This window comes from Muntiacus reevesi, chromosome 2 (genome assembly GCF_963930625.1).
Source record: "Muntiacus reevesi chromosome 2, mMunRee1.1, whole genome shotgun sequence".
NCBI classification, from domain to species: Eukaryota; Metazoa; Chordata; class Mammalia; order Artiodactyla; family Cervidae; genus Muntiacus; species Muntiacus reevesi.
The window spans coordinates 85,405,524-85,428,942 of NC_089250.1; the positions used below are offsets into that span (position 1 = coordinate 85,405,524).

At 45.8% G+C, this 23,419-nt stretch overlaps 1 protein-coding gene across 1 annotated transcript in view; it reads left to right on the forward strand.

The window, feature by feature from the left end:
• NID1 (nidogen 1) overlaps positions 1 to 2,534 on the forward strand; it is a 94,256-nt gene extending 91,722 nt beyond the window's left edge. Inside the window, exon 20 of the mRNA XM_065922256.1 lies at positions 451 to 2,534. Coding sequence (XP_065778328.1) covers positions 451 to 572 — 122 coding nt within the window. The 3' untranslated portion in view covers positions 573 to 2,534. The remainder of the gene's footprint in view (positions 1 to 450) is intronic.
• Positions 2,535 to 23,419: the final 20,885 nt, after the last annotated feature.

The following is a 23,419-nucleotide window of genomic DNA, read 5'->3' on the forward strand; positions in this document are numbered from 1 at the left end:
CAGAGTCACACGGTCACTTCTGGTGCTCATGGCAGCAGACATGGGGGTAAGTTAGGAAGCCTGGCTGCAGAGTCTATGCTATGCTGCCTCCTTCCTGACTTCCCTCCTGCCCGCTAGTCAAGCGGCCAAGCTGGATAGAAAGCACATTCTGCTTTAAAATTCCAACTCCATGTTATGACCAGAGCTGAAAAACCTTCCCTGAGCTTTGCTAATAGCTTTGATGGTAAATCTGCATATCCCCCAAATCAGGAATCAAGGTTTTGGCACATTTGGCAAATCCTCAATGATGAGGAAACAGCCAGGAGATAAGCTGAGTTAAATTTTCTATACAAATTCCTTGTTCTCCAGGACCCCCCGTAAGCTTGGCCTCCCAGAGACCAAAGAGCGGGCCAGTGTGGAGGTCACTCTCTTACCTGATTGAACCACTGAGCTTACCTCTGCCTTTCCCAGGTCACAACTACTGCTCAGTGAACAATGGCGGCTGCACACACCTCTGCCTGGCCACCCCAGGAAGCAGAACCTGCCGCTGCCCTGACAACACCCTGGGAGTTGACTGTATCGAGCAGAAATGAAGAGTTCCTCGTGTGCTCTCCAAAGTATTTCACAGCAGCACCCTTCTTGAAAGGGTCCAGACTGAAAACTGTCTGACCTGGTGGCTGAATGGCCACCAGGCCCAGGTCCAACCTAGCCTGAGCCCCAACAGCATTGCCCTCACTCTTCCCCAAAACACATGCCCTCAGCTTCTGGAATGCGAAAGCCTCTACTCCTACACAAAGAAAGTCTCCCTGATCCCAGCCCTCGGACTAGCTTATACAGCCCTGAGTGAGGATTATATGCCCCATCCTGGTGCTGGAAACTGGCCCCAGCCTTCATACCCCCATGGTGAGCAGAGCTTCCCCAGGCCTGAGCTGCCCCACTTCCTGTGGCCTTACGAGCTCAGCCTCACTTTGAGACACCCATCGTTCCTTCAGCTGCTGGACACAACAAGGCTGTGAGTGAAGGAGGGAGTTTGCTCTCCCACAGTTTTTCTTGGTGCTCTGATTTCCGTCTTTATACTCCTAGCATTTAACCCCTGAGTTCTATATCACCTGCATCCTGCCCAAGGCAGGAAGTGAGCAAGCCCTGCCTTTTGGCCAAAACTCACCCTGTCCAAAAGATATATGGGTATTTGGTGGATGATACTGAGCAGCCTCTCCCAGATAAGTTATTGGCATTTCTGCAGTAGTTGTTGGTAGTCAAAGGCTTAAATCAAGAGTGTCCAGAGAAATTCAAGGTGCAGAGTCAGATATTTGAGGATGAGGATTTTATTGATGTGCCTTAAATTATACCAAAGATTACCAAAGTATTCCTCTTTATCCAAAGCACTTGGATCGTAGCATCTGGTTCTTGGGGAAGCACAGCCCCACTGCTGCCACCTGTGTCAAGCCTCCACATGGAGACCCATCTGAGATACAGGCTGGGACTGGTACCAGTGACCCCCTGTAGTCCCTCACATCTGCCCTCCACCCATGAGAGCCACTCTACAATCAACCATGAGCTCTGTGCTCCTTTGTTTATCTTCCATCCATGGCCCTTGCTCACTGTATTCTCATCCAAAGACACAATCCAGAAAGGCCAAACTGAATATTAGTCCTCCAGACACTTTGTTGCTCATTGGTGTAATTAAAAGGACCACTACCACATTTCACATTTATGTTTCTAGAGCTTGTGTAGAAAACATCTCCTGACCGTATATAGCTAGTGTTACTTTTTTTTGGAGGGGTGATCACTGCTTCCCAAAGTCCTAAAAGAATAGAAAATTTGAATTGAAAGCTAAGGATAAGGAATTTGAGTCAGTGAAGATCGGGTTAAGGGGAAGTGAGAGGACTCAGTGAAAAGTATCACAAAGAGATTGATCAAGAGCAGGAATGAAAAACCCAAGAGGAAGGATAAAGGAGAAGATTTAACAATAGCAATAAGAAAAGCTTTTATATAATGCCAAAGAAAAATTGGTATGTTCTTTGCCAGAGGATCCTTCTACACTTAACGACATGGAAGAATTTCCCTGTTTTTCTTCTTAAGGAAGATATCCCTCTTCTAATCTGCAAACCTCAGTACCCTGAACTCCCCGCTACACAAACCTCTTTTCTGCAGCACATAGGAGCCTGAATGGAAAGAGCCTTTCCTTGAATAACTGAAGTTTGTTTTGAGAAGCAACTATATTCCCAAGAATCACAAGGTTTGGGGAACACATGAGTCTATTATATAGCCCAACCACATAAATTAGTTTAACTTTCCTTTTCTATTTATCATTCCATATGCAATCCTCTATATCAAATGTTTTTGTCATGATTTTTGTATAATGTTTATAACTATTTTATTCATTTTGCTAGATTCATTCTAAAATATTTTTAAATGGTAAATTTGTAAACTGTGGAAACCATTGAAGGTGCTTATTAACTGTTCCCCAGATTTGTACAAGTATTGGATAACTCCTTGAGTTTACAGCTGTATAAATTTTAGTGCAGAAAATAAACTTTTTTTGTTAAAAAAAAGTCTTCTTTTATCTTGTTTGAATGAAGATACTTAATCTCAGGAGGCAGATTCACAATGGAAAGACAGTCATTTAATAATCTGCAAAACCTATTTAGCCCCTAGTGTTATAAGGGATGGTTTTTTCCCCCAAGTGAGTCTGCAAACTTAGGGGCTGATAATTGACTTTAAAATAATTCTATCATGGACTTCACCCTTTTAAACATTGTTTTCATTTTTTATAAAAATTTTAGCTACAGGCAATAGCATTTCCTGGTTCAGTTCTGAAGATGAACTGTGTTTCCCTGCCGCCTCGCCCTTTTCATATCCAGAAAGAACAAAGATATCTTCCTGGCATTGGCCATGGAAGATATGAGACCCCCCTGGTCTGTTCTCAACTGCCCCCAAAGGGTAGTTCCACCTATGTTGGCCCCTGAGGGGGATGAGAATGGGCCTTTGACTTGGACAGAGTGAAGGGGGCTCAGAAATGGCAGGAATGAGGTGGCAATCATTGTAAAGAAGGGATCTGGTGCGTCAGGGCCTGCCTATAAAACGGCACCACCAATGGAATCAGTTATTAATACATTCTGCTGATGTGGACTTACTGATGGATAACTTATATTAGGGCTAAATATTAATACCAGTGTTTTATTCTGGTCATAAAATCTAGATACATTAAAGGGATGTCAGGGAAGATGGTGCAATAGGAAGCTTTAGGAATCCACCCCTCTATCAAAACAATGGTTGAACTGATAGGAGCCATCTGAATAAACTACTTTAGAACTTTGTGTCTAGTAGAATGCTTGTAGCACCCAGGAGAGAGTTTGATGTAGAGACTGCTAAGTTTCAGCTTCCCCTTAATAGTGGCAGCCATCCCCTTTCCCCAGCCCCAAGACACTCAGCTATGGGGACAGTAGCCCATGTTCCTAGTGCAGTTCCCTAGGACCAGGTTGAGCGATAAGAACCAGCATTGCTCTCCAAAAATCAGATTTGTGGGTTCTGACTTCTGCTGCTAATTGTTTGGGGGCCAGCATAGAGGAAAAATCTTCCTGACATTGAATTTGGCAATAATTCCTTGTATATGACACCAGAAGTACAACCAATAAAAGAAAAAGTCAGATACAAACTAATTGCCGGAGAGGGTGTGGAGAAAAGGGAGCCCTCCTATACTGTTGGTGGGAATATAATTTGGAACAACCATTATGGAGAACACTGTAGACGTTCCTTAAAAAAAAAAAAAAAAAAGTTGCCATATGATCCAACAAACCCACCCCTGGGCATATGTCCAGAGAACACCATAATTCAAAAAGATACATGCACCTCAGTGTTGACTGCAGCACTATTAACAATAGCCAAGACATGGAAACAACCAAAAGGTCCGTTCCCTGAGGCATGGGTACAGAAGATGTGGTACACTGGAATATTACGTAGCCATAAAATGAATGAAATAAGGCTGTTTGCCGCATTATTTATTATCTAGGTCCACGGGAACCTAGAAACTGTCATGCTGAGTGAGGTAAACCAGAGAGCTATACCATATGATATCACTTACATGTGCACTCAAAAAATCGTACAAATGAACTTATTTCCAGAACAGAAGTAGTTACAGATGTAAAAAACACAGAACAAATTTATGATTATCAGGGGGGAGGTGGAGGGATAAGTTGGAAGATTAGAATAAACATATACACACTACTATATACAAAATGGATAACTAATTAGCACCTACTGTATAGCACAGGGAACTCTACTCAACGCCCTATAATGACCTACATGGGAAAAGAGTCTAAAAAAAGACTGGATACATGTATACATGTAACTGATTCACTTTGCTATACAGCAGAAAGTGACAGGACATTGGAAACCAACTACGCTCCAATAAAAAAAATTTTTTAAAGAAAAACTGGTCTTCATCAAAATTAAAAACTTTTGTGCATCAAAGGATACTCTCAAGAGAGTGAAATGACAACCAACCCATGAAAGAGTAGAAAGTATATGTGAATCCTCTATCTGATAATGGTTAATATCCAGAATATATAAAGAACTACAACTCATCAATGACAATAGCAAAAACAACCCAATTAAAAAATGAACAAAGGGTTTGAATAAACATTTTTTCAAAGAGGGATTCCTTGGTGGCTCAGATGGTAAAGCATCTACCTGCAATGCGGGAGACCCGGGTTCAATCCCTGGGTCGGGAAGATCCCCTGGAGACGGAAATGGCAACCCACTCCAGTACTCTTGCCTGGAGAATCCCATGGATGGAGGAGTCTGGTGGGCTACAGTCCATGGGGTCACAAAGAGTCGGACACGACTGAGTGATTTCACTTTTTCAAAGAAGATATGCAAATGGATAATTAGCACATGAAAAGGTGGTCAACATTATTGTTCTTTAAGGAAATGCCAATCAAAACCACAATTAGACACCACTTCATACCCATTAAGACGGGGGACGGCCATCAGAAACAGAAAGGAGCAAGTGCTGAGGATGTGGAGAATTGGAACCCTTGTGTATTTCCACTGGGAATGTAAAGTGCAGTCACCGTGGAAGTCAATTTTGTAGCTCCTTACAATGTTGGATATAGAATTACCACATGGCCCAGCAATTCCACTTGCAGGAATATACCCAAAAACTTGAAAGCAGGGAGTCAGATGCTTTAAGTACACCACTGTTTACAGCAGCATTATTCACAAAAGTCGGAAAATGAAAATAACCTGAGTCCATCCACAGATGAAAGGAGAAACAAAATCTAAAGTACACATACAATGAAGTAATATCAAGCCATAAAAAGATATACAGTTCTTACATATGCTACAACATGGATAAACCTTGAAGTCATCATGCTAAATGAAATAATCCAGTCACAAAGGAATGAATATTATTATTCCACTTATGTTAATAGACATATTCATCGAGACACAACGTAGATTAGAGGCTACCAGATGCTAGGGGCAGGAGGAATGGGGACTTATTGCTTTATGGTTTCAGAGTTTTTGCTTAGGGTAATTAAAAAGTTTTGAATATAAATAGTGGTGATGGTTACAGAACACTATGAATGTACTTAATGGCACTGAATTGTACACTTAAAAATGGCAAATTTTATGCAATATATAGTCTACCACAATTTTTAAAAATTACTAATATGCCAAAGAACACTGAATGTACACTTTACATGGGTGAATTGCATGGCATGTAAATTGTTTCTCAATAAATCTGCTTTCTAAAAATTACTGTAATTTTTTTAAAAGTGAGTAACATAAGTTTGGCAAAATGCTTATTTTTTGTTGTTTGTTGTAGTTGGCTGAGTTCTAACATTTCCAAGATTCTAATCTAGGTGCTTTGCAGATGGAATTAAGATTATTGGTTAGCTGGACCCCAAGAGGCCAATCCGTTCAAGGATGACATCAGTGTCTCCTTTGCCACCTGGCTTCCAGCAGGGAGGGAGGGAGAGGGGAGCATGAATCCAAGTGTTTATTCCCCACTCCCTCCATGCTGAGTTGCTGAAGGCTGTCTGTACCTCTTGACCACTGAAGGTCACTGCCCATCTCCAGGTGTCCCCTCTGTCTGCTAGGGTCCCAGGAAGCACTCCCTTCCCTGGCCTCTGGGTCTCAGGCAGTTAGCAGGCCCCTGGCACTATCTGCTAGGACTGCTCTATTCAAAGATTCCCCACAGGCCAGCCATAACTTTAAGTTTCCCTCAAATTATCCAAGTATGAGCACACCTGGATTTTTTTGAGACCTGTTGCTCTTGTTCAGTCACTAAGTCGTATACGACTCTTTGCGACCCCATGGACTGCAGCATGCCAGGCTTCCCTTCACCATCTCCCAGAGTTTGCTCAAACTCATGTCTATTGAGTCAGTGATGCTATCCAGCCATCTTCTACTCTGTCGTTCCCTTCTCCTCCTGCCTTCAATCTGTTGAGACTGCTGACTGAAAAAAATTGCACAACCTGAAAGTTGAGAATTATGTTCTATTCTGCAGACTTATGAGGACTTTACCGTCTCAGATTACTCTGAGGGACTGCTCCGAAGAGATAAGAGGAGCCAGGATACAAAGGAGTTTTGCAAAAGCAAAAAATAGAGAACCAGAACATCAAAAAGTTATTGTTAACTAAAGAAAGCAAGACATCTCAATGAATTTAGCACTTTTCTATGTATCCATGCATGCTAGGAAATGGCAACCCACTCCAGTATTCTTGCCTGGAGAATTCCATGGAGAGAGGAGCCTGGTGGGCTACAGTCAGACACACGAGAAATGTGTGCTCATGGGAGGTCACAAAGAGTCGGACACGACTGAGTGACTAACACACATGCATGCTAAGTCGCTTCAGCCATGTCTGACTCTGTGTGAGCCTATGGACTATAGCCAGCCAGGCTCCTCTGTCCATGGGATTCTCCAGGCAAGAATACTGGAGTGGGTAACCATGTCCTTCTCCAGGAGATCTTTGCAACCCAGGAATAGAACCCAGGTCTCTTTACTGCCTGAGCCACGAAGACAAGGAAAGATGTATGGGAAGATGTCTATGTATGGGAAGATGCAAACATCTGGGTTTATTAAAACTGTTCCTTTGATGTGCACCTTATCTAGGTATGTAGGGCCAGTATTCTGTTTTCCTCCATCCTGAATCCCCTCAGGGTGTGTGGTCCAAAGTGGCTGCAGTGACTAATGGCAGCAACATCCTTTGTTTACTGATAGTCCACAAACCCTGACTGATACATAAGATCATAGCTCTATGATCTGCTTTTGAGCTTTTTTTTTTTTTTAGTTTGTTTTTAAATGTTTGTTCAGTTCAGTCGCTCAGTCGTGTCCAACGCTTTGCAACCCCATGAATCACAGTACGCCAGGCCTCTCTGTCCATCACCAACTTCTGGAGTCCACCCAATATCATGTCCATCGAGTCGGTGATCCCATCCAGCCATCTCATCCTCTGTCATCCCCTTCTCCTCCTGCCCCCAATCTCTCCCAGCATCAGGTTCTTTCCCATTGCTTGTAGTTAAGTCTAAAAAAATTAAAAATCTTTTTTTACAACCACACTTCACAGGTACTAGTGTCCAGTTAGGATATATTTCAGTAACTAACAGATATGAATTATACGGGTGTACCAAAAAAATATACCAAAAGGCCCTATTTATTTCGTAGCTCACTTTGATTTTCAGATACAGAGCCTGCAACTGCAGAAAGAATCTGCTCACCCAGTTCAGTACAGTGATTGCTCAGTCACTCTGGGGTCATAACTCAGTTATATTAAGGAGCATCGTTGCCCCAATCTTCCTCAGGTTCTCCCCCAGACCCAAACCCAAACTTCATGTGAAACTGAGCAAGAGCCTGTGAGGTTCTCCTGGGCACAAAAACCTTGGTGTCCCCAGTTTTTTGTTTGCAGGGTAAAGGCTTCAACTTCCTAGACCTTCCTGAGTACCAAAGAGCAGATTCAAACAATTACTAATCAGGGAAGGCAGCGAACGCAGAAACAAAAGAGGATCAACCAAGAAACTGGTGCAGCCATTAAAGCAGGATCCTGGTTCCTCCTCAAGGGAAATACATGTCAACTTAAAAAATATTCACAACCTAAAAGTTGAGAGTTATGTTTTATTCAGTGGGAATTTTTAGGACTTCAAGCCTGGGAAGCAGCATCTCAAGTACCCCAAGAAAACTACTCTGAGGAGGCAAGGGGAGGATCCAGGTTATACAGAAGTTTTGCAGGTAGTCTGAACATCAAAAGATTATTGCTAATTAAAGAAAGTGGGCTTCCCTAGTGACTCAGATGATAAACTATTTGCCCACAATGCAGGAGACCGGGGTTCCGTCCCTGGGTTGGGAAGATCTCCTGGAGAAGGGAATGGCTACCCACTTCAGTATTCTTGCCTGGAGAATTCCATGGACTGGCAGACTACAGTCCATGGGGTGGTAAAGGGTAGAGACACAGCTGAGCGACATTTTTCACTTTCAAAGAAAACCAGGTATCTCAAGTTAAGGAATGTAGCACTCTTCTATGTATGGGAAGATGCAAGAGTCTGGGCTCACTGGAACCTTTCAGAGCAGCTCAGCTATCTGGAACCAGTGTCCTGTGTTTTCACATCCTGAGCTTCCTTTCCTCAGGGCTCTCCTTAGGGAGTGGCTGGCAACTGGTGGCTGCTAGATGGCACGTCTTCTACCCCTTCCCAAGTTCCCCAAGGGTTCACCATCTCACGTTGGAGGGCTGCCATCTCCAATGACTGTGACACCCTTGTTTACTGATATGGTAGGAAACATTTCATTTCTCATACGTAGCAATGCCTTTTGAGTTCTTCTTCAGGAACTAAAGCCCTCATCCAGGTGGAGGATGGTAACTTCAGGCTGAGCACAAGGTACCTCACCACAAACTAATCAGGAGAAAGACACACACTCTGCAGTCCTCACCCCACATTTTGCCTATAACAACTTCTCTTCCCCAAACAGTTTGGGGTTGTTGAGCATGAGCCATTCGTTCTCCTTGGTTGGCCCTGCAATAAACCTTTCTCTGCTCCAAACTCCTGAAACCACAAAACTCAGATGGGATTTGAACCCAGCCAAAACTCAGATTTGGGACTTGAGCCCACGGGCTGGGACTCAACCCCACTATCTTTTTTTAAAATTTCTTAATCTATTTTAATTGGAGGCTAATTACTTTACAATATTGTGGTGGTTTTTGCCATACGTTGTCATGAATCAGCCATGGGTGTACATGTGTCCCCCATCCCAAACCTCCCTCCTACCTCCCTCCCCGTCCATGAAGCTCAAGTTCTTTATCTCTCAGGGCAGAAGGGATTCAGCAAGAGGCAAAGTGATAGGTAAAAAGTGGGTTTATTTAGAGAGCTACACATTTGATTGACAGAATATGGACCATCTCAAAAGGCGAGCACGCACTAAAATATGAGGTGGCTATTTCGGGGGGCTCCAAAATCACTGCAGATGGTGACTGCAGCCATGAAATTAAAAATCGCTTACTCCTTGAAAGGAAAGTTATGACCAACCTAGATAGCATATTAAAAAGCAGAGACATTAGTTTGCAAACAAAGGTCCGTCTAGTCAAAGCTATGGTTTTTCCAGTGGTCATGTATGGATGTGAGAGTTGGACGGTGAAGAAAGTTGAGCGCCGAAGAATTGATGATTTTGAACTGTGGTGTTGGAGAAGACTCTTGAGAGTCCCTTGGACTGCAAGGAGATCAAACCAGTCCATCCTAAAGGAGATCAGTCCTGGGTGTTCATTGGAAGGGCTGATGCTGAGGCTGAAACTCCAATACTTTGACCACCTCGGGCGAAGAGTTGACTCATTGGAAAAGACCCTGATGCTGGGAGGGATTGGGGGCAGGAGGAGAAGGGGACGACAGAGGATGAGATGGTTGGATGGCATCACCGACTCGATGGATATGAGTTTGAGTAAACTCCGGGAGTTGGTGATGGACAGGGAGGCCTGGTGTGCTGCGATTCACGGGGTTGCGAAGAGTCGGACACGACTGAGCGACTGAACTGAACTGGTTTTCTATGGGCGGGGCAATTTCCCAGCTAATAAGTGGGAGAATTATTCCTACTATTTTCAAGAAGAGGCGGGAATTTCCAGGACTTGGGCGACCCGCTCGCTTTTTGGCTTCCTATGACTGGCCTCAGAGGCGTCGTGGCGCCTGCGGGTGTGTCGTTAGCATACGCTAATATGCTACAGTGCGTGCCCAGCGAGTCTCAGGGTCTGCTGGGAGTCGAATTTCCAGCGCCTTGAGTCTGACAGTTCTAACCGGTTCTCGCCATACCCTCAGAGACTGTCACCCTTTGAAGGCTGTGCCCTGCCCCCTGCCCTCCTGCCTCACTGCCTCCGCCTCGCCGTGTGTGGAGCACGCGAACCTGCCTGGAAGCGCCTGGAGCCGCGGGCCTGCTGCTGAGGTTGCGTCCAGCCTCTCCATCCAGGTGGCGCTCTGGGGCGCTGCCTGCGCTCCGAAGCTCTCTCGCCCCAGCGTCTCCCTCAGCGGGCCTCAGAATCTTCGATCGCCCGATCCTCGCGGGTCACTCCGTAGCCTCCTCGTCCTGACCACTTGGCCTGCCTGGACGGCAGCTCCGCAGTCCTTCTACAGATGGGGTGAGTGAGCTGTCCTCCCCCCTCCTAGGGAGGCAGGGCAGTGGGTGGGCTTCCCTCCTCCCTCGATGCCCTTTCTTGGGGACTTCCGGCGGAGGTCCCTGAGGGATATGAAGGGGCCGCCACACCGCCCACTCCCTGCCACCACCAGCATGCCCACCGCCGCAACCCCCTACTTGCCCCCCCCCCCCCCCCCCCCCCGCCTCCGCCAAGAGCGTTTGCCTCTGTCTCCTCCCCTCCCCCTCTCGCCTCTGCGATGAGGGTGGGGACTCCTCTGCCCACGGGCATGGCCGTGGCAGTCTTCTCTGTCTCAACCCTTGTTCACCATCTTTCCAACTACAGCCTTCCTGGGACCAATGTAGCCCCAGTGGTGTAGACCCAGAGGGTAGAGAGAAAGGGTAGGTTGATGCCTCGAATGATCAATTTACCTACACATGCACACACAGAGTTTAAGGGGCCAGTAAAGATGGGGAGTTTCCTGGCTGTCCAGTGGTTAAAATTCCATGCTTCCACTGCAGGGGGTCATGGGTTCAATCCCTGATTGGGAAACAGATCCTTTATGTTGTATGATGTAGCCAAGAAAAAAAAAAAGAAGAAGAAGAAAGAAAGGATATGTCTACCTAAAAAAATTGAGAGTTGCAAGTTAAGTTTTACTTAGGGCAAAATGAGGACTGCAGCCCCAGAGATAGCACCTCAGATAGCTCTGAGAAACTGCTCCAAAGAGGCAGCGACCTAGCTCAGTACATATGTGATTTTGGTGAAAGGGGAGTTTATAGACTCAAGCACATATTTTTGCAGAAGGTTTAGTAGATGTCACTGTGAAGGAGTTTAGTGCTTTCCTAGATATGAGGAGATACAAGAATTGGGCTCATAATACCAGCTCCTGAAAATATCTAACTATCTGAAGACCTCTGCCTGTTTTTCAGGGGACAGAGTGCTTCATTTCTGCTCTCCACCCTGAACTCCCTTCAGGGGGTATGGAAGGTCAGCAGCTGTAGCAGCATATGACTTAATCCTCGTAGAGGTAGATGGCTAGTGCCCGTGGCAAGTGCGAATTTGTAGCCAACAGGTATAAGTAATTCAAAAAGGCTTCTCAGAAGAAATAAAGTGTTAGGTCTTAAAAGACAGACATGCTGTGCAAATATAGTTGCTTTGATCAGCCATCCTCAAAGCCAAATGAATCCCCTCTATTACTTAAGCCATTTCATTTTAATACTTATAGCAACTAACGTTTCTTACCTGAGGAATAAAGATTTAGGGATCTGATTACTAAGTCCAAGAGGGCTTACACTCACAGATTTAGTTTAAAAACGACCACCTTGCATTGAGTATATTTCAGGTGCACACACGGCGCTGGGCTTAGACAACATAAATATTAACACCTAGAATTCCTGACAGTACAGGAGGCATGAAATTGTTGCAAGAATGGGGATCCCTTCCAGAGCCGGACAGCAGGCTCTTGTCTAACGCTCAGAAATGAAATGTCCAAAGAGACACATGTGCCAACAAAGCAAGAGCCTTCACTGGGAAGGGGCACCCGGGGGGAGAGCAGGAGGACACAGGAACCTCGGAGAACTGCTCCGCCTCTTGGCTCCCAGTCTCAGGTTTTACGGCAATGGGGAGAATTTCCAGGTTGTCTCTGGCCAATCACTCTGACTCAGGGTCTTTCCTGGTGGCACATGCGTCACTCATTCAAGATGGATTCCAACGTGAAGGATTCTGGGAGGTTGGTGGGATATACGAACTGGCACCTCCTCTCTCCTTTTGACCTTTCCTGAGTTCTGGTTGGTGGTAGCTGGTTAGTTCGGAGCTCCTTACCAGGACCTCCTGTTGTAACTCATGTAAGTGGTTACTCCTCGGCCAAGGCAGGCAGTTTTGGACTGTGGGTCCCCTGACAAAAGGAAAAGTCTCATAACAGAAGTAGGTGAGGGGGGACTTCCCTGGGGGCCCAGTGGTTAAGACACCATACTGCCAATGGGAAGACTCAGGTTCGATCTCTGGTCAGGTTATTAAAATCTCACATTTTAATGATTAAAAAAAAAAAGAAGAAGAAGTGAGGGGAGTTCAGGCACATTCCCTTGGGAACCGAGCTCTCTGGGACCAGGCACGGTGTTGGGAGGGGCCAGCTGCCAGGACCTCTGGCATTTCTAGCTGGCATCCATCTGTGCCGAGTTGCCCTCCGGCTGCTGAGCCTGTGGGTCTGTGTCAGTCTCTGCTCCATGGGGGCCTCTGGGGTCTTTGGTGCTGACACCCACATGCCCCCTGCAGCCCCCCCAGTCCAGACTGCCATCTTCCTCCTCAAAGGTCTCCAAGGAGAAGCAGAGCAGGGGGCAGACCCCGCCTCCCCCTCATCTCCTTCCACAGCAGTGGTCCAGGTACTGCAGTGAGGGTGACAGAGCCTCCAGAAGCAAGCACGGGGGCGGAGAATAACAGTGAGGAGTCCAGGAGGCAGCCCTACATATCCCTCGGCCTCGCTCCTCAGAGCGAGCCGTCTGGAGCCCCGTCTACTCCCTTCTCTGTGGGTCTGCACGAAATTATAGGACACTTGCTCCTTGGAAGAAAAGCTATGACAAACCTAAACAGCGTATTAAAAAGCAGAGACATTAGTTTGCCAACAAATGTCCGTTTAGTCAAAGCTATAGTTTTTCCAGTGGTCATGTATGGATGTGAGAGTTGGGCCATAAAGAAAGCTGAGCACCAAAGAATTGACGCCTTCAGACTGTGGTGTTGGAGAAGACTCTTGAAAGTCCCTTGGATCACAAGGAGATCAAACCAGTCAATTCAAAAGGAGATCAGTCCTGGGTGTTCATTGGAAGGACTGATGCTGAAGCTGAAACTCCAATACTTTGGCCACCTCATGTGAAAAGCTGACTCATTAGAAAAGACCTTGATGCTGGGGAAGATTGGGGGCAGGAGGAGAAGGGGACGACAGAGGATGAGATGGTTGGATGGCGTCAGTGACTCAATGGACATGGGTTTGTGTGGACTCCGGGAGTTGGTGATGGACAGGGAGGCCTGGCGTGCTGTGGTTCATGGCGTCGCAGAGTCGGACACGACTGAACAGCTGAACACCAGCAACAGCCACGTGACCGGCTTCCCCGCCCTTCCCCGTGGGGTGCCTCACTCCAGCGTTCTTTCCTTTTCCTCAGATCCAGGTTATTTAGTTCATCGTAGTCAATAAAGGACTTTGCAGGACAAAAACATATCCCCTAACAATAACATTTTAGGGAATGGGAATACAAGTAGGAAGAGAGAAAGGACGTAAGGGATTTATTCATTGTTTTTTTCAACCGCTGACACTAGATCTAAAATGCTCCTGTATTCGGGTTCGCTGAATAAATTAGTAGAGTGAAGTAACAGTTTAATTTTTAATACCAATATGGACAATACACCTTAAGTTACATCTTTCTGTAGCTGAGCAAACCTCTGTTGAAAAATGTTTCGAATACAAATGCAAGAGGAAATCTGGTTTTGCAAAATTCTTTTAGTGGATCCTGGAGCAAGCAGGTTGAGGAGGACTGGAAAGACCCAGGCACTCTGGCAGGATGGTCACTGCCCATCTGCAGCTCAGAGATCCAGCCCTGGCTGCTCGCCAAACTCGACCCAGGATGCCTAAAGGAGAGTCCCTTATTTTGGAGAAGAACACTTACAAGGGGCTCTTGTCAAAACAACACACCATTATGGGGTGTAAGGGCCAAAAAGTCATGAAAAACAGGCTCTGAGATTGGCTGCTGGTGGTTTGAAGTGAAGTGCAGATGAAGGACACGTGCATGCTCAGTTGCTTCCATCATGTCCAATTCTGTGATCCTATGCATGTAGCCTGCCAGGCTCCTCTGTCCATGGGATTGTCCAGGCAGAATACTGAACTGGGTTGTCATGCCCTCCTCTGGGGGATCTTCCTGACCCAGGGATCAAGCCCACATCTCTTGTGCCCCTTGCATTGATAGGTGAATTCTTTACCCACTGAGCCACCTGGGGATAGATGGACCCAAACAGAGCATGAGAGCTCTCCTGCCCCAGGGAGTCAAGGTTTCTCCTAGGAGGCAATTCCAGGAGAGACCACTAGAGGGCAGGAAACACCTCTCAATATCTGCTCGGGTCGGTGATCAGACAACTTCCCCAAAAGAAGCTGGATTTCAGGCTTTCTCACCATTCTGCTGAAGAACTTTCTTGGCCCTACTGCCTGTGGAATCTTAGTTCCCAGACTAGGGACCAACCATGCCTGCTGAAATGAAAGCACAGAGTCTTAACCACTGGACCCTTGTCGTTCAGTCGATCAGCCATGGCCAATTCTTTGAGACTCCATGGACTGCAGCACTCCAGGCGTCCCTGACTTGCACCATCTCCCAGAGCTTGCTCAGATGCCTGACCATTGAGTCGGTGATGCCACCCAATCATCTCATCTCTGTCGTTCCCTTCTCCTCCCGCCTTCAACCTTTCCCAGCATCAGGGTCTTTTCCAATGAGTCAGCTGTTCACATCAGGTGTCCAAAGTATTGGAGCTTCAGCTTCAATCAGTGCTTCCAATGAGTATTCAGAGTTGATTTCCTTTAGGATGGACTGGTTGGATCTCCTTGCAGTCCAAGGAACTCTCAAGAGTCTTCTCCAACACCACAGTTCAAAAGCATCAATTCTTTGGTGCTCAGCCTTCATTATGGTCCAGCTTTCACATCTGTACATGACTGCTGGAAAAACCATTGTTTTGACTAGACGGACCTTTGTTGGCAAAGTAATGTCTCTGCTTTTTAATATAATGTCTAGGTTTATTATAGCTTTTCTTCCAAGGAGCAAGTGTCTTTTAATTTCATGGCTGCAGTCACCATCTGCAGTGATTTTGGAGCCCAAGAAAATAGTCTGTCACTGTTTCCATTGTTTCCCCATCTATTTGCCATGAAGTGATGGGACCTGATGCCATGTTCTTCTTAGTTTTTTCAATGTTGAGTTCTAAACCAACTTTTCACTCTTGCCTTTCACCTTCATCAAGAGGCTCTTTAGTTCCTCTTTGCCTTCCGCCATAAGGGTGGTGTCATACTGGACCTTTCGGCAATTCTTTTTATCTATCATCTGATCTATTTAGTTTTAGTCTGGGCTGTGCCGGGTCTTTGTTGCTGCAAGGGCTTTCTCTGGTTGCAGCAAACAGGGGCTGCTCTCTAGTTGAGGGCCAGGGGTTTCTTGTTGCGGTGGCTTCCCTTGTCGCCGAGCACAGGCTCTGGGGTGCGTGGGCTTCAGTAGTTGAAGCGCGTGGGCTCAGTAGCTGCGGCTCCCAGGCTCTCGAGCACAGGTTCAATAGTGATGGCCCTCGGGCTTAGTTGCTCCGTGGGATGTGGAACGTCCCAGATCAGGGATCCTTCTGGTGTCTCCTGCACTGTCAGGCGGATTCTTTACCACTGAGCCAGCAGGGAAGCACCCCTTAGGGAATTCTTAAAGAACTTTCTCAAGGCCAGTTGCCTAACCGGCTACCAGAGGAAGTCTAACTTTTACTGTCCCAACTGTGTTCAGGCCTCTGCCTTCTAGTGCAGGCTTCCCCGAAACAGCCCAGTGTTGCATCTCAGAGTCATTTTTTTAAATTGGACTTTTGGGCTTCCCGGGTGGTTCAACAGTAAAGAATACACCTACCACTGCAGGAGACATGGGTTCGATCCCCGGGCTGGGAAGATCCCTGGAGAAGGAAAGGACAACCTGCCTGGTTGTATTCTTGCCTGGAAAATTCCATGGACAGAGGAGCCTGGCGGGACACGGTTCACGAGGTTGGAACGACTGAGAAACTGAGCACACATGTCTGGTTTATAGTGGACGTTAGTTTCAGGAGTACGGCAAAGCGATTCAGGTAGGAGAGCTGGTCAGAGTTTATTATGCATTCATATAACAGACAAACAGTCATTAAAAACGATATTCATCAGACTTATAGTTGCCCAAGAGGAAGTGGGGAGAAGGGAGACAGCTTGCTCTGATATGACAAGTCCTTATTTATTTCTCTAAATACTGGAGTGGGTTGCCATTTCCTTCTCCAGAGGATCTTCCCAAGCCAGGGATCGAACCCAGGTCTCCAGCATTGCAGGCACATTCTTACCACTCAAGTCACCAGGGAAGCCCAGAGTAAAGTCCAACTCACTATTAAATTTTTTAAGGTTTTTTTAAATATTGCCCAACTGCCCCCAGAGAGTTGTACCAACTTATCCTCCCACTAGCAGGAGTGCTTGAGAGTGCCCATTTGCAATATTTTTGCCTTTGGAAAGTTCTTTTTTTACCTTGACAATCAGATTAGATACACATGGGAGGGGTGTTTATATATCTAAATGTATACTTCTCATTTTACTTTCAATTGTCTCTTTGAGTGTTTATTTTTTTAAATATTGGGACAATCATTGATTTATAAGGGCTTTACATATTTTTAAAACATTTATTTATTTGGCTGCAACAGGTCTTAGTTGAAACAAGCAGAACCTTTAGTTGCAACAATGTGAACCCTCAGTTGTGGTGTGTGTGAATCTAGTTTCCTGACCAGGCATCAGACCTGGCCGTATGCATTGAGAGCACAGAGTCTTAGCCACTGGACAACCAGGGAAGTGCCAGAGCCCTATATATTTTGAAGTTAATTCACCTAGAGCCAGACACTCTGGAATGTGAAATCAAATGGGCCTTAAAAAGCATTACTGTGAACAAAGCTAGTGGAGGTGATGAAATTCCAGCTGAGCTATTTCAGATCCTAAAAGTTGATGCTGTTAAAGTGCTGCACTCACTATGTCAGCAAATCTGGAAAACTCATCAGAGGCCACAGAACTGGAAAAGGTCAGTTTTCATTCCAATCCCAAAGAAACACTATGCCAAAGAATGTTCAAACTACTGCACAATTGCGATCATTTCACATGCTAGCAAGAGCATGCTCAAAATCCTTCAAGCTAGGTTTCAGCAGTATGTGAACTGAGAACTTCCAGATGTACAAGCTTGATTTAGAAAAGGCAGAGGAACCAGAGATCAAAGTGAAATCATCTGCTGGATCATAGAAAAAGCAAGGGAATTCCAAAAGAAACCCTTCCACTTCCACCTCATTGAATACATTAAAGCCTTTGACTGTGTGAATCACAACAAACTGTGGAAAATTCTTAAAGTGATGGGAATACCAGACCGCCTCACCTGCCTCCTGAGAAATCTGTTTGCAGGTCAAGAACCAACAGTTAGAACCAGACCGCGAACAATGGACTTGTTCCAAATTGGAAAAGGAGTATGTCAAGGCTGTATATTGTCACCCTGTTTATTTAACTTATATGCAGAGTACATCGTGGGAAATGCTGGGCTGGATGAACCACAAGCTGGAATTGAGATTGCTGGGAGAAATATCAACAACCTCGGATATACAGATGATATCACCCTTATGGCAGAAAGTGAACAGGAACTAAAGAGCCTCTTGATGAAAGCAAAAGAGGAGAATGAAAAGCTGGCTTAATACTCAACATTCAAAAAATGAAGATCACGGCATATGGTTCCATCACTTCATGGCAAATAGATGGGGAAACAATGGAAATAGTGACAGATTTTATTTTCTTGGGCTCCAAAATCACTGCAGATAGTGACCGCAGCCATGAAATTAAAAATCGCTTACTCCTTGGAAGGAAAGTTATGACCAACCTAGACAGCATATTAAAAAACAGAGACATCACTTTGTTGACAAAGGTCCATATAATCAAATCTATGGTTTTTTTCAGTTGTCATGTATGGATATGAGAGCTGGGCCATAAAGAAGGCTTAGCGCTGTAGAATTGATACTTTCAAACTAGTGGTGCTGGAGAAGACTCTTAAGAGTCCCTTTGACAGCAAGGAGATCAAACCAGTCAATCCTAAAGGAAATTAATCCTGAATACTTATTGGAAGGACTGATGCTGAAGCTGAAGCTCCAATACTTTGGACACATGATATGAAGAGCTGACTCATTGGAAAAGACCCTGATGCTGGGAAAAACTTAAGGCAGGAGGAGAAGGGGACGACAGAGGATGAGATGCTTGAATGGCATCACCTACTCAATGGACAGGAGTTTGAGCAAGCTCCACGAGATGGTGAGGGTCAGGGAAGCCTGGTGTGCTGCAGTTCATGGGATCTCAAAGAGTTGGACATGACTTAGTAACTGAACAATAGCAACAGGCCTTTTGTCACAGTTATTAGAAATAATATACCCCAGGGATTTTTTTTGTTTTGTTTTGAGGGTTTCTGTATCCTATAGAAGGGTTTAATCTACAGGTGGTCAACTTTACTACCCCACACGCCTCGCAAAGCAGTGAACTGAAGTAAAAGCATCGAGCTAGAGGTCACGAAGTCAAGTTCGTCCAGCTCCACAGCCCAGATAACGTTTCCCAAGATGGCCTCAGCACCATCTCCCATCTCATGTTCTTAAAGAGTTGTGTCGATGTGATGCTGTGTTGATGTGTTATTGTGTCGATGTGATGTTGACATTCCTCCCACTGAGAAGCAGGATCATGTTCCCTCTCTGACTCTGGAGAGGGGGAAAACTGACTTCAGAGGAGCCTCAGTGTGAGTTCCAAGGCCAGGCTATGCAGGGTGAAACAGCTTCCCTCTGGTCCTCTTGGATTCTCTCTCTAGGAACCCAGCCTCCATAATGTGAGGAAGTTCAGGCCACACAAGGAGGCTGAGGGTAGGTGTCTGGGAGGGCAGCCCTCCCCTGAGATCCTAGTCAATGACAGGCATCAGCTATCAGATGTACAGGGAAGGAGACCAGCCCCCACCAGGCAAAGAGCAGCCGGAGCCAGTGTCTGACAGCAACCGCAAGAGCGCAGCTCAAGTGACCCCAGTTCACACCCAGGAATGTAGGAGACAATAATAAAATGATCATTGCTTTCAGCTCAGTGTCAGGGAGAACTCATCACACGGCAATGAATAGCTGGCATTCACTGGGGCTGACTGATGCTACAGGCCCTGAAGCAGGCACTGCCCTGGCCCTGACTCAGTTTTCTTATTTGGAAAATGCAGACAGACACAAAGCAAGCAGGATCCTGCTCTCTGGGCAGGACACCACGAAGCTTGAGTCCTTGGCCCTGCCGCACGTGGCTGACACACGAGGATCTTCGACAATCTGTAAGCAAGCGGGTGGGCTGTCCTCCCTCGAGAAGCACCTCAACAGAAAAACCAGAAGAAGAGGAAGAGTGGTTCCCTGGTCTCTGCCTGTCCTGAAATACATCTTGGCAAGTGGTCAGATTTGAAACTGCTTTGTGTCCCAGTTCACTCGGTCCTACCAAATCAGGAAATAACCTGAACTGATGCAGAAACATCTTTTTAGCATTGAAGCAAGAGTAGAATCCTTTGGGAGAGGGGAAGCAAGAAACTGTGAATCTGAGATAAACAGTGACTTTTGGTGTGTTTAGAGGCTCACTGGGGTTTTGGTTTGAATAATTCATAAGTAAGCGGCTGTGTGCCAGCCCTTCAGCCATCGCCAATCAAAGTCGAGCTCTTTGGGGTCCTTGTTCTGGGATGTGCCCCTTCCTGCCACTTGGCAAGCGAACGTGCCTTCTGGGAGTGGCAGCATTAGTCACTCAGTTGTATGGGACTTTTTGGAGCCCACGCCCTTGGAATTCTCCAGACAAAAATACTGGAGTGGGTTGCCATTCCCTTCTTCAGGAGACCTTCTCGACCCAGGGATTGAACCCAGGTCTCCATCATTGCAGGCGGATTCTTCACCATCTGCGCCACCAGGGAGTGGGAGGGATATGAGTAAAGCCTGGATCTGCCATGTGTTGAGGCAAGCCCCTGCGCTTGCCTGAACCTTCATGTTCCTTTTTGTAAACTGAGGGTTTTAATATCCCTCTCCCCGTCACTGTGGGGCTCCCTGGGATAGCAGGTGAGGGAGCCTGCCTGCTGCAAGAACACAGGCGTGCTGGTTGTGAACGCTGCTATTTCTGGCATTGGCAGAAGCACTCGAAAATTCACATAATGCTTTCACCTTAACCAAGCTGTGGGTAATGCAGTGTAAAATACTTCTGTCCTGTTTCCTGTGTGATTACACCGAGTCACAAAGGTTAAGTCTCTTGTTCAAGGTCTCCCCGTTAGTACATTTCAGGTCTCAGATGCAAATGGACCTCTCTCCAGCGCCAGGAGCCCATGCTGTCTCCATAATCCACTCATCTTGCCTGAAAGTTCATTCACCCTATGCATTCAACATATGCATTCGTGGAGCACCCGTGTTGTGCCAGATGCTGGGGGTAGAAGCAGGGTGCAAAGATAAACAGGGGGATGGGGAGGGCCATGCCTGAGCTGAATCTCGAAGGGAAAGAGGAGTTTACCAAGCAGATAAAGGGAGAGTGGACCATCCAGGAAGTCCCTATTTTCAGTTTTCACAAAGACTTTCTTGAGTTCCTATTTTCCTTTCCTGGTCCTGGGTGCAGGTGTATAGTTTGGCTCCTGCCTCAAAGGTCCAGGAAAAAACCCAACAATGATGAAGCTGAAGTAACAGAGAGGTTCTGAAATATGTCATCTCCCCCATGACCATCAATGATGCCAGAGCCTTTGTGAAAACTGAAAAAACAGGAAGAGAATGAACAGAGGTCTGGGACTTGGAAATGTCACGCAGAACCATGGTGGGCCACTCTTCTTTTTAAAAATAATTTTACTTCTTTACTTCTGACTGGTCTGGGTCTCCACTGCCGCGCTTGGGCTTTCTCTGGCTGCAGTGAGCAGGGGCCCCTCTCCGCCACAGTGCTCAGGCTTCTCACTGGGGGGGCTCCTCTGGTTGCAGAGCACAGGCCCAGGGTGCATGGGCTCAGTGGTTGTAGCACAAGGGCTGAGTTGCCCTGCAGCATGTGGAACCCTCCTGGACCGGGGATCAAACCCATGTCCCCTGCATTGGCAGGTGGATTCTTATCCACTGGAACACCAGGGAAGTCCAGTGGGTCTCTTTAAGGGGAACAAGAAAGAGCAGGACCCCTAGAACTCCCTGAGGCCTCTAATGAGTATTACTGATGAATTGTACCTCTGCCTACCCCGCCTCCTCCTCCGGAAGGAGGAAGGGCAGGACTGGTCCATGGTTCCCCCAGAATGACTGGTGCCCCCTCATGACTCTCATCTTGTCCTCTCCAGCCCTCAGAGGGCATGGCTCTGAGACATCAGCAGCATGGAGCTAGCATCCTCTCCTGGCTTTCTTGAGTTCCTATCTGCCTTTCCTGGTCCCAGGTGCAGGTGTATAGTCTGGCTTCTGCCTCAAAGGTCCAGGAAAAAAACCCAACAACTGTAAAACTGGAGTAACAGGCAGGTTCTGAAACGTAACATCTCCCCCATTTCCATCAATGAGTCTTTGTGAAAACTGAAAATAGGGACTTCCCTGATGGTCCAGTGGTTAGGACCCCACGCTGCTAATGCAGGGAGCATGGGTTCCATCTCTGGTCGGGGAACTAAGATCCCACATGCTGTGCAGTGAGGCCAAATGATTTAAAAACAAAACAAAACAAATTTTTAAAAAATTGAAAATAGAGACAAAGAATTCTCAGTCCTGATTCCATAGATATCAACTGAAATCTACATGCTAGAGAAGCAAGAGTTCATGGAAGCTAAATAAAACACATTCATCTTCTTAATTCATTGTAAATTTTGGACTGTGAGATCATATCATCCAATTGGAGTAGAAGGATTTGTGTATCTCGGAGATACTGGGGATTCCATTCCAGACCACTCCAATAAAGCGAATGTTGCACTAAAGCAGTCACATGATTTTTTTGGTTTCCCAGTGCATATAAAAGTCATGTTTACACTATGCTGTGGTCTCTTGAGTGTGCAATAGTATTATGTCTAAAAAACAATGTGCAAAGGTTAATTAAAAATTATCTTATTGCTAAAGTATGCTAACCATCATCTGAGCCTTCAGTGAGTTAAAGCAACATCAAAGATCACTAATCACAGATCATAACAAGTATAATAATAATGAAAAGATTTGAAATACTGCCAGAATCACCGAAATGCGACAGAGACTCAGTGAACAAATGCTGTTGGAAAAATGGCACCCCATAGTCTTGCTCATTATAGGATTGCCACCAAACTTCAGTTTGTTTGTTTGTTTTTTAAAAAAGGCAGTATCATTGAAGTATAATCAAGTGAAGGAAGGGCAATAGAAAGAGGTGTGTCTGTGCATTATCAGATAATCTCCTAAAATAAAACCTTCCCCTTGATTTTCAAATCCATGCCCCATCTGTGACAAACTGTGGACAGAGGCAGAAATGGGTATTTCCATGCAGTAAAAATCATTCTAATATTTAACAAAAGTTATTTCATGATGTTACAGAACGTTTGAAGAATAGACACACACACAAAAGTATTATCACTAACCCCAGTGTTTTTAAAATATATTGTTTATTTTTATTGGGCTGCACTGGGTCTTGGTCACGGCAAGAGAGATCTTTGACCTTTGCTGCAGCATGCAGGATCTTTAGTTGAGGCATGTGGAATCTAGTTTCCTGAAGAGGTATCGAACCCGGGCCCCCTGAATTGGAAATATGGAGTCTTAGCCACTGGACCACCAAGGAAGTCCCAGGGTATCCATTTTTTAAATGTAGAGCATCATTTTAATTCTTTTACCGCCCATTATGGGTTGAATTGTGTCCCCTCAAAAAGAAATGTGGAAGTCCTAATCCCAAGGATCTCAGAATGTGACCTTGTTTGGTCTTTACAGAGGTAATTAGATTCAAAAGAGTTCATCCGGGTGAGCCTTGGTCTAGTAGGAACTGGTGTCTTGATGAAAAAGAGAACTTTGGTTACAGAGACAGATAGGCACACAGGGAGAACAATGTGAAATGGAAGCCAGCACTGAGGTGATATACCTGCAACAAAATGTCAAAT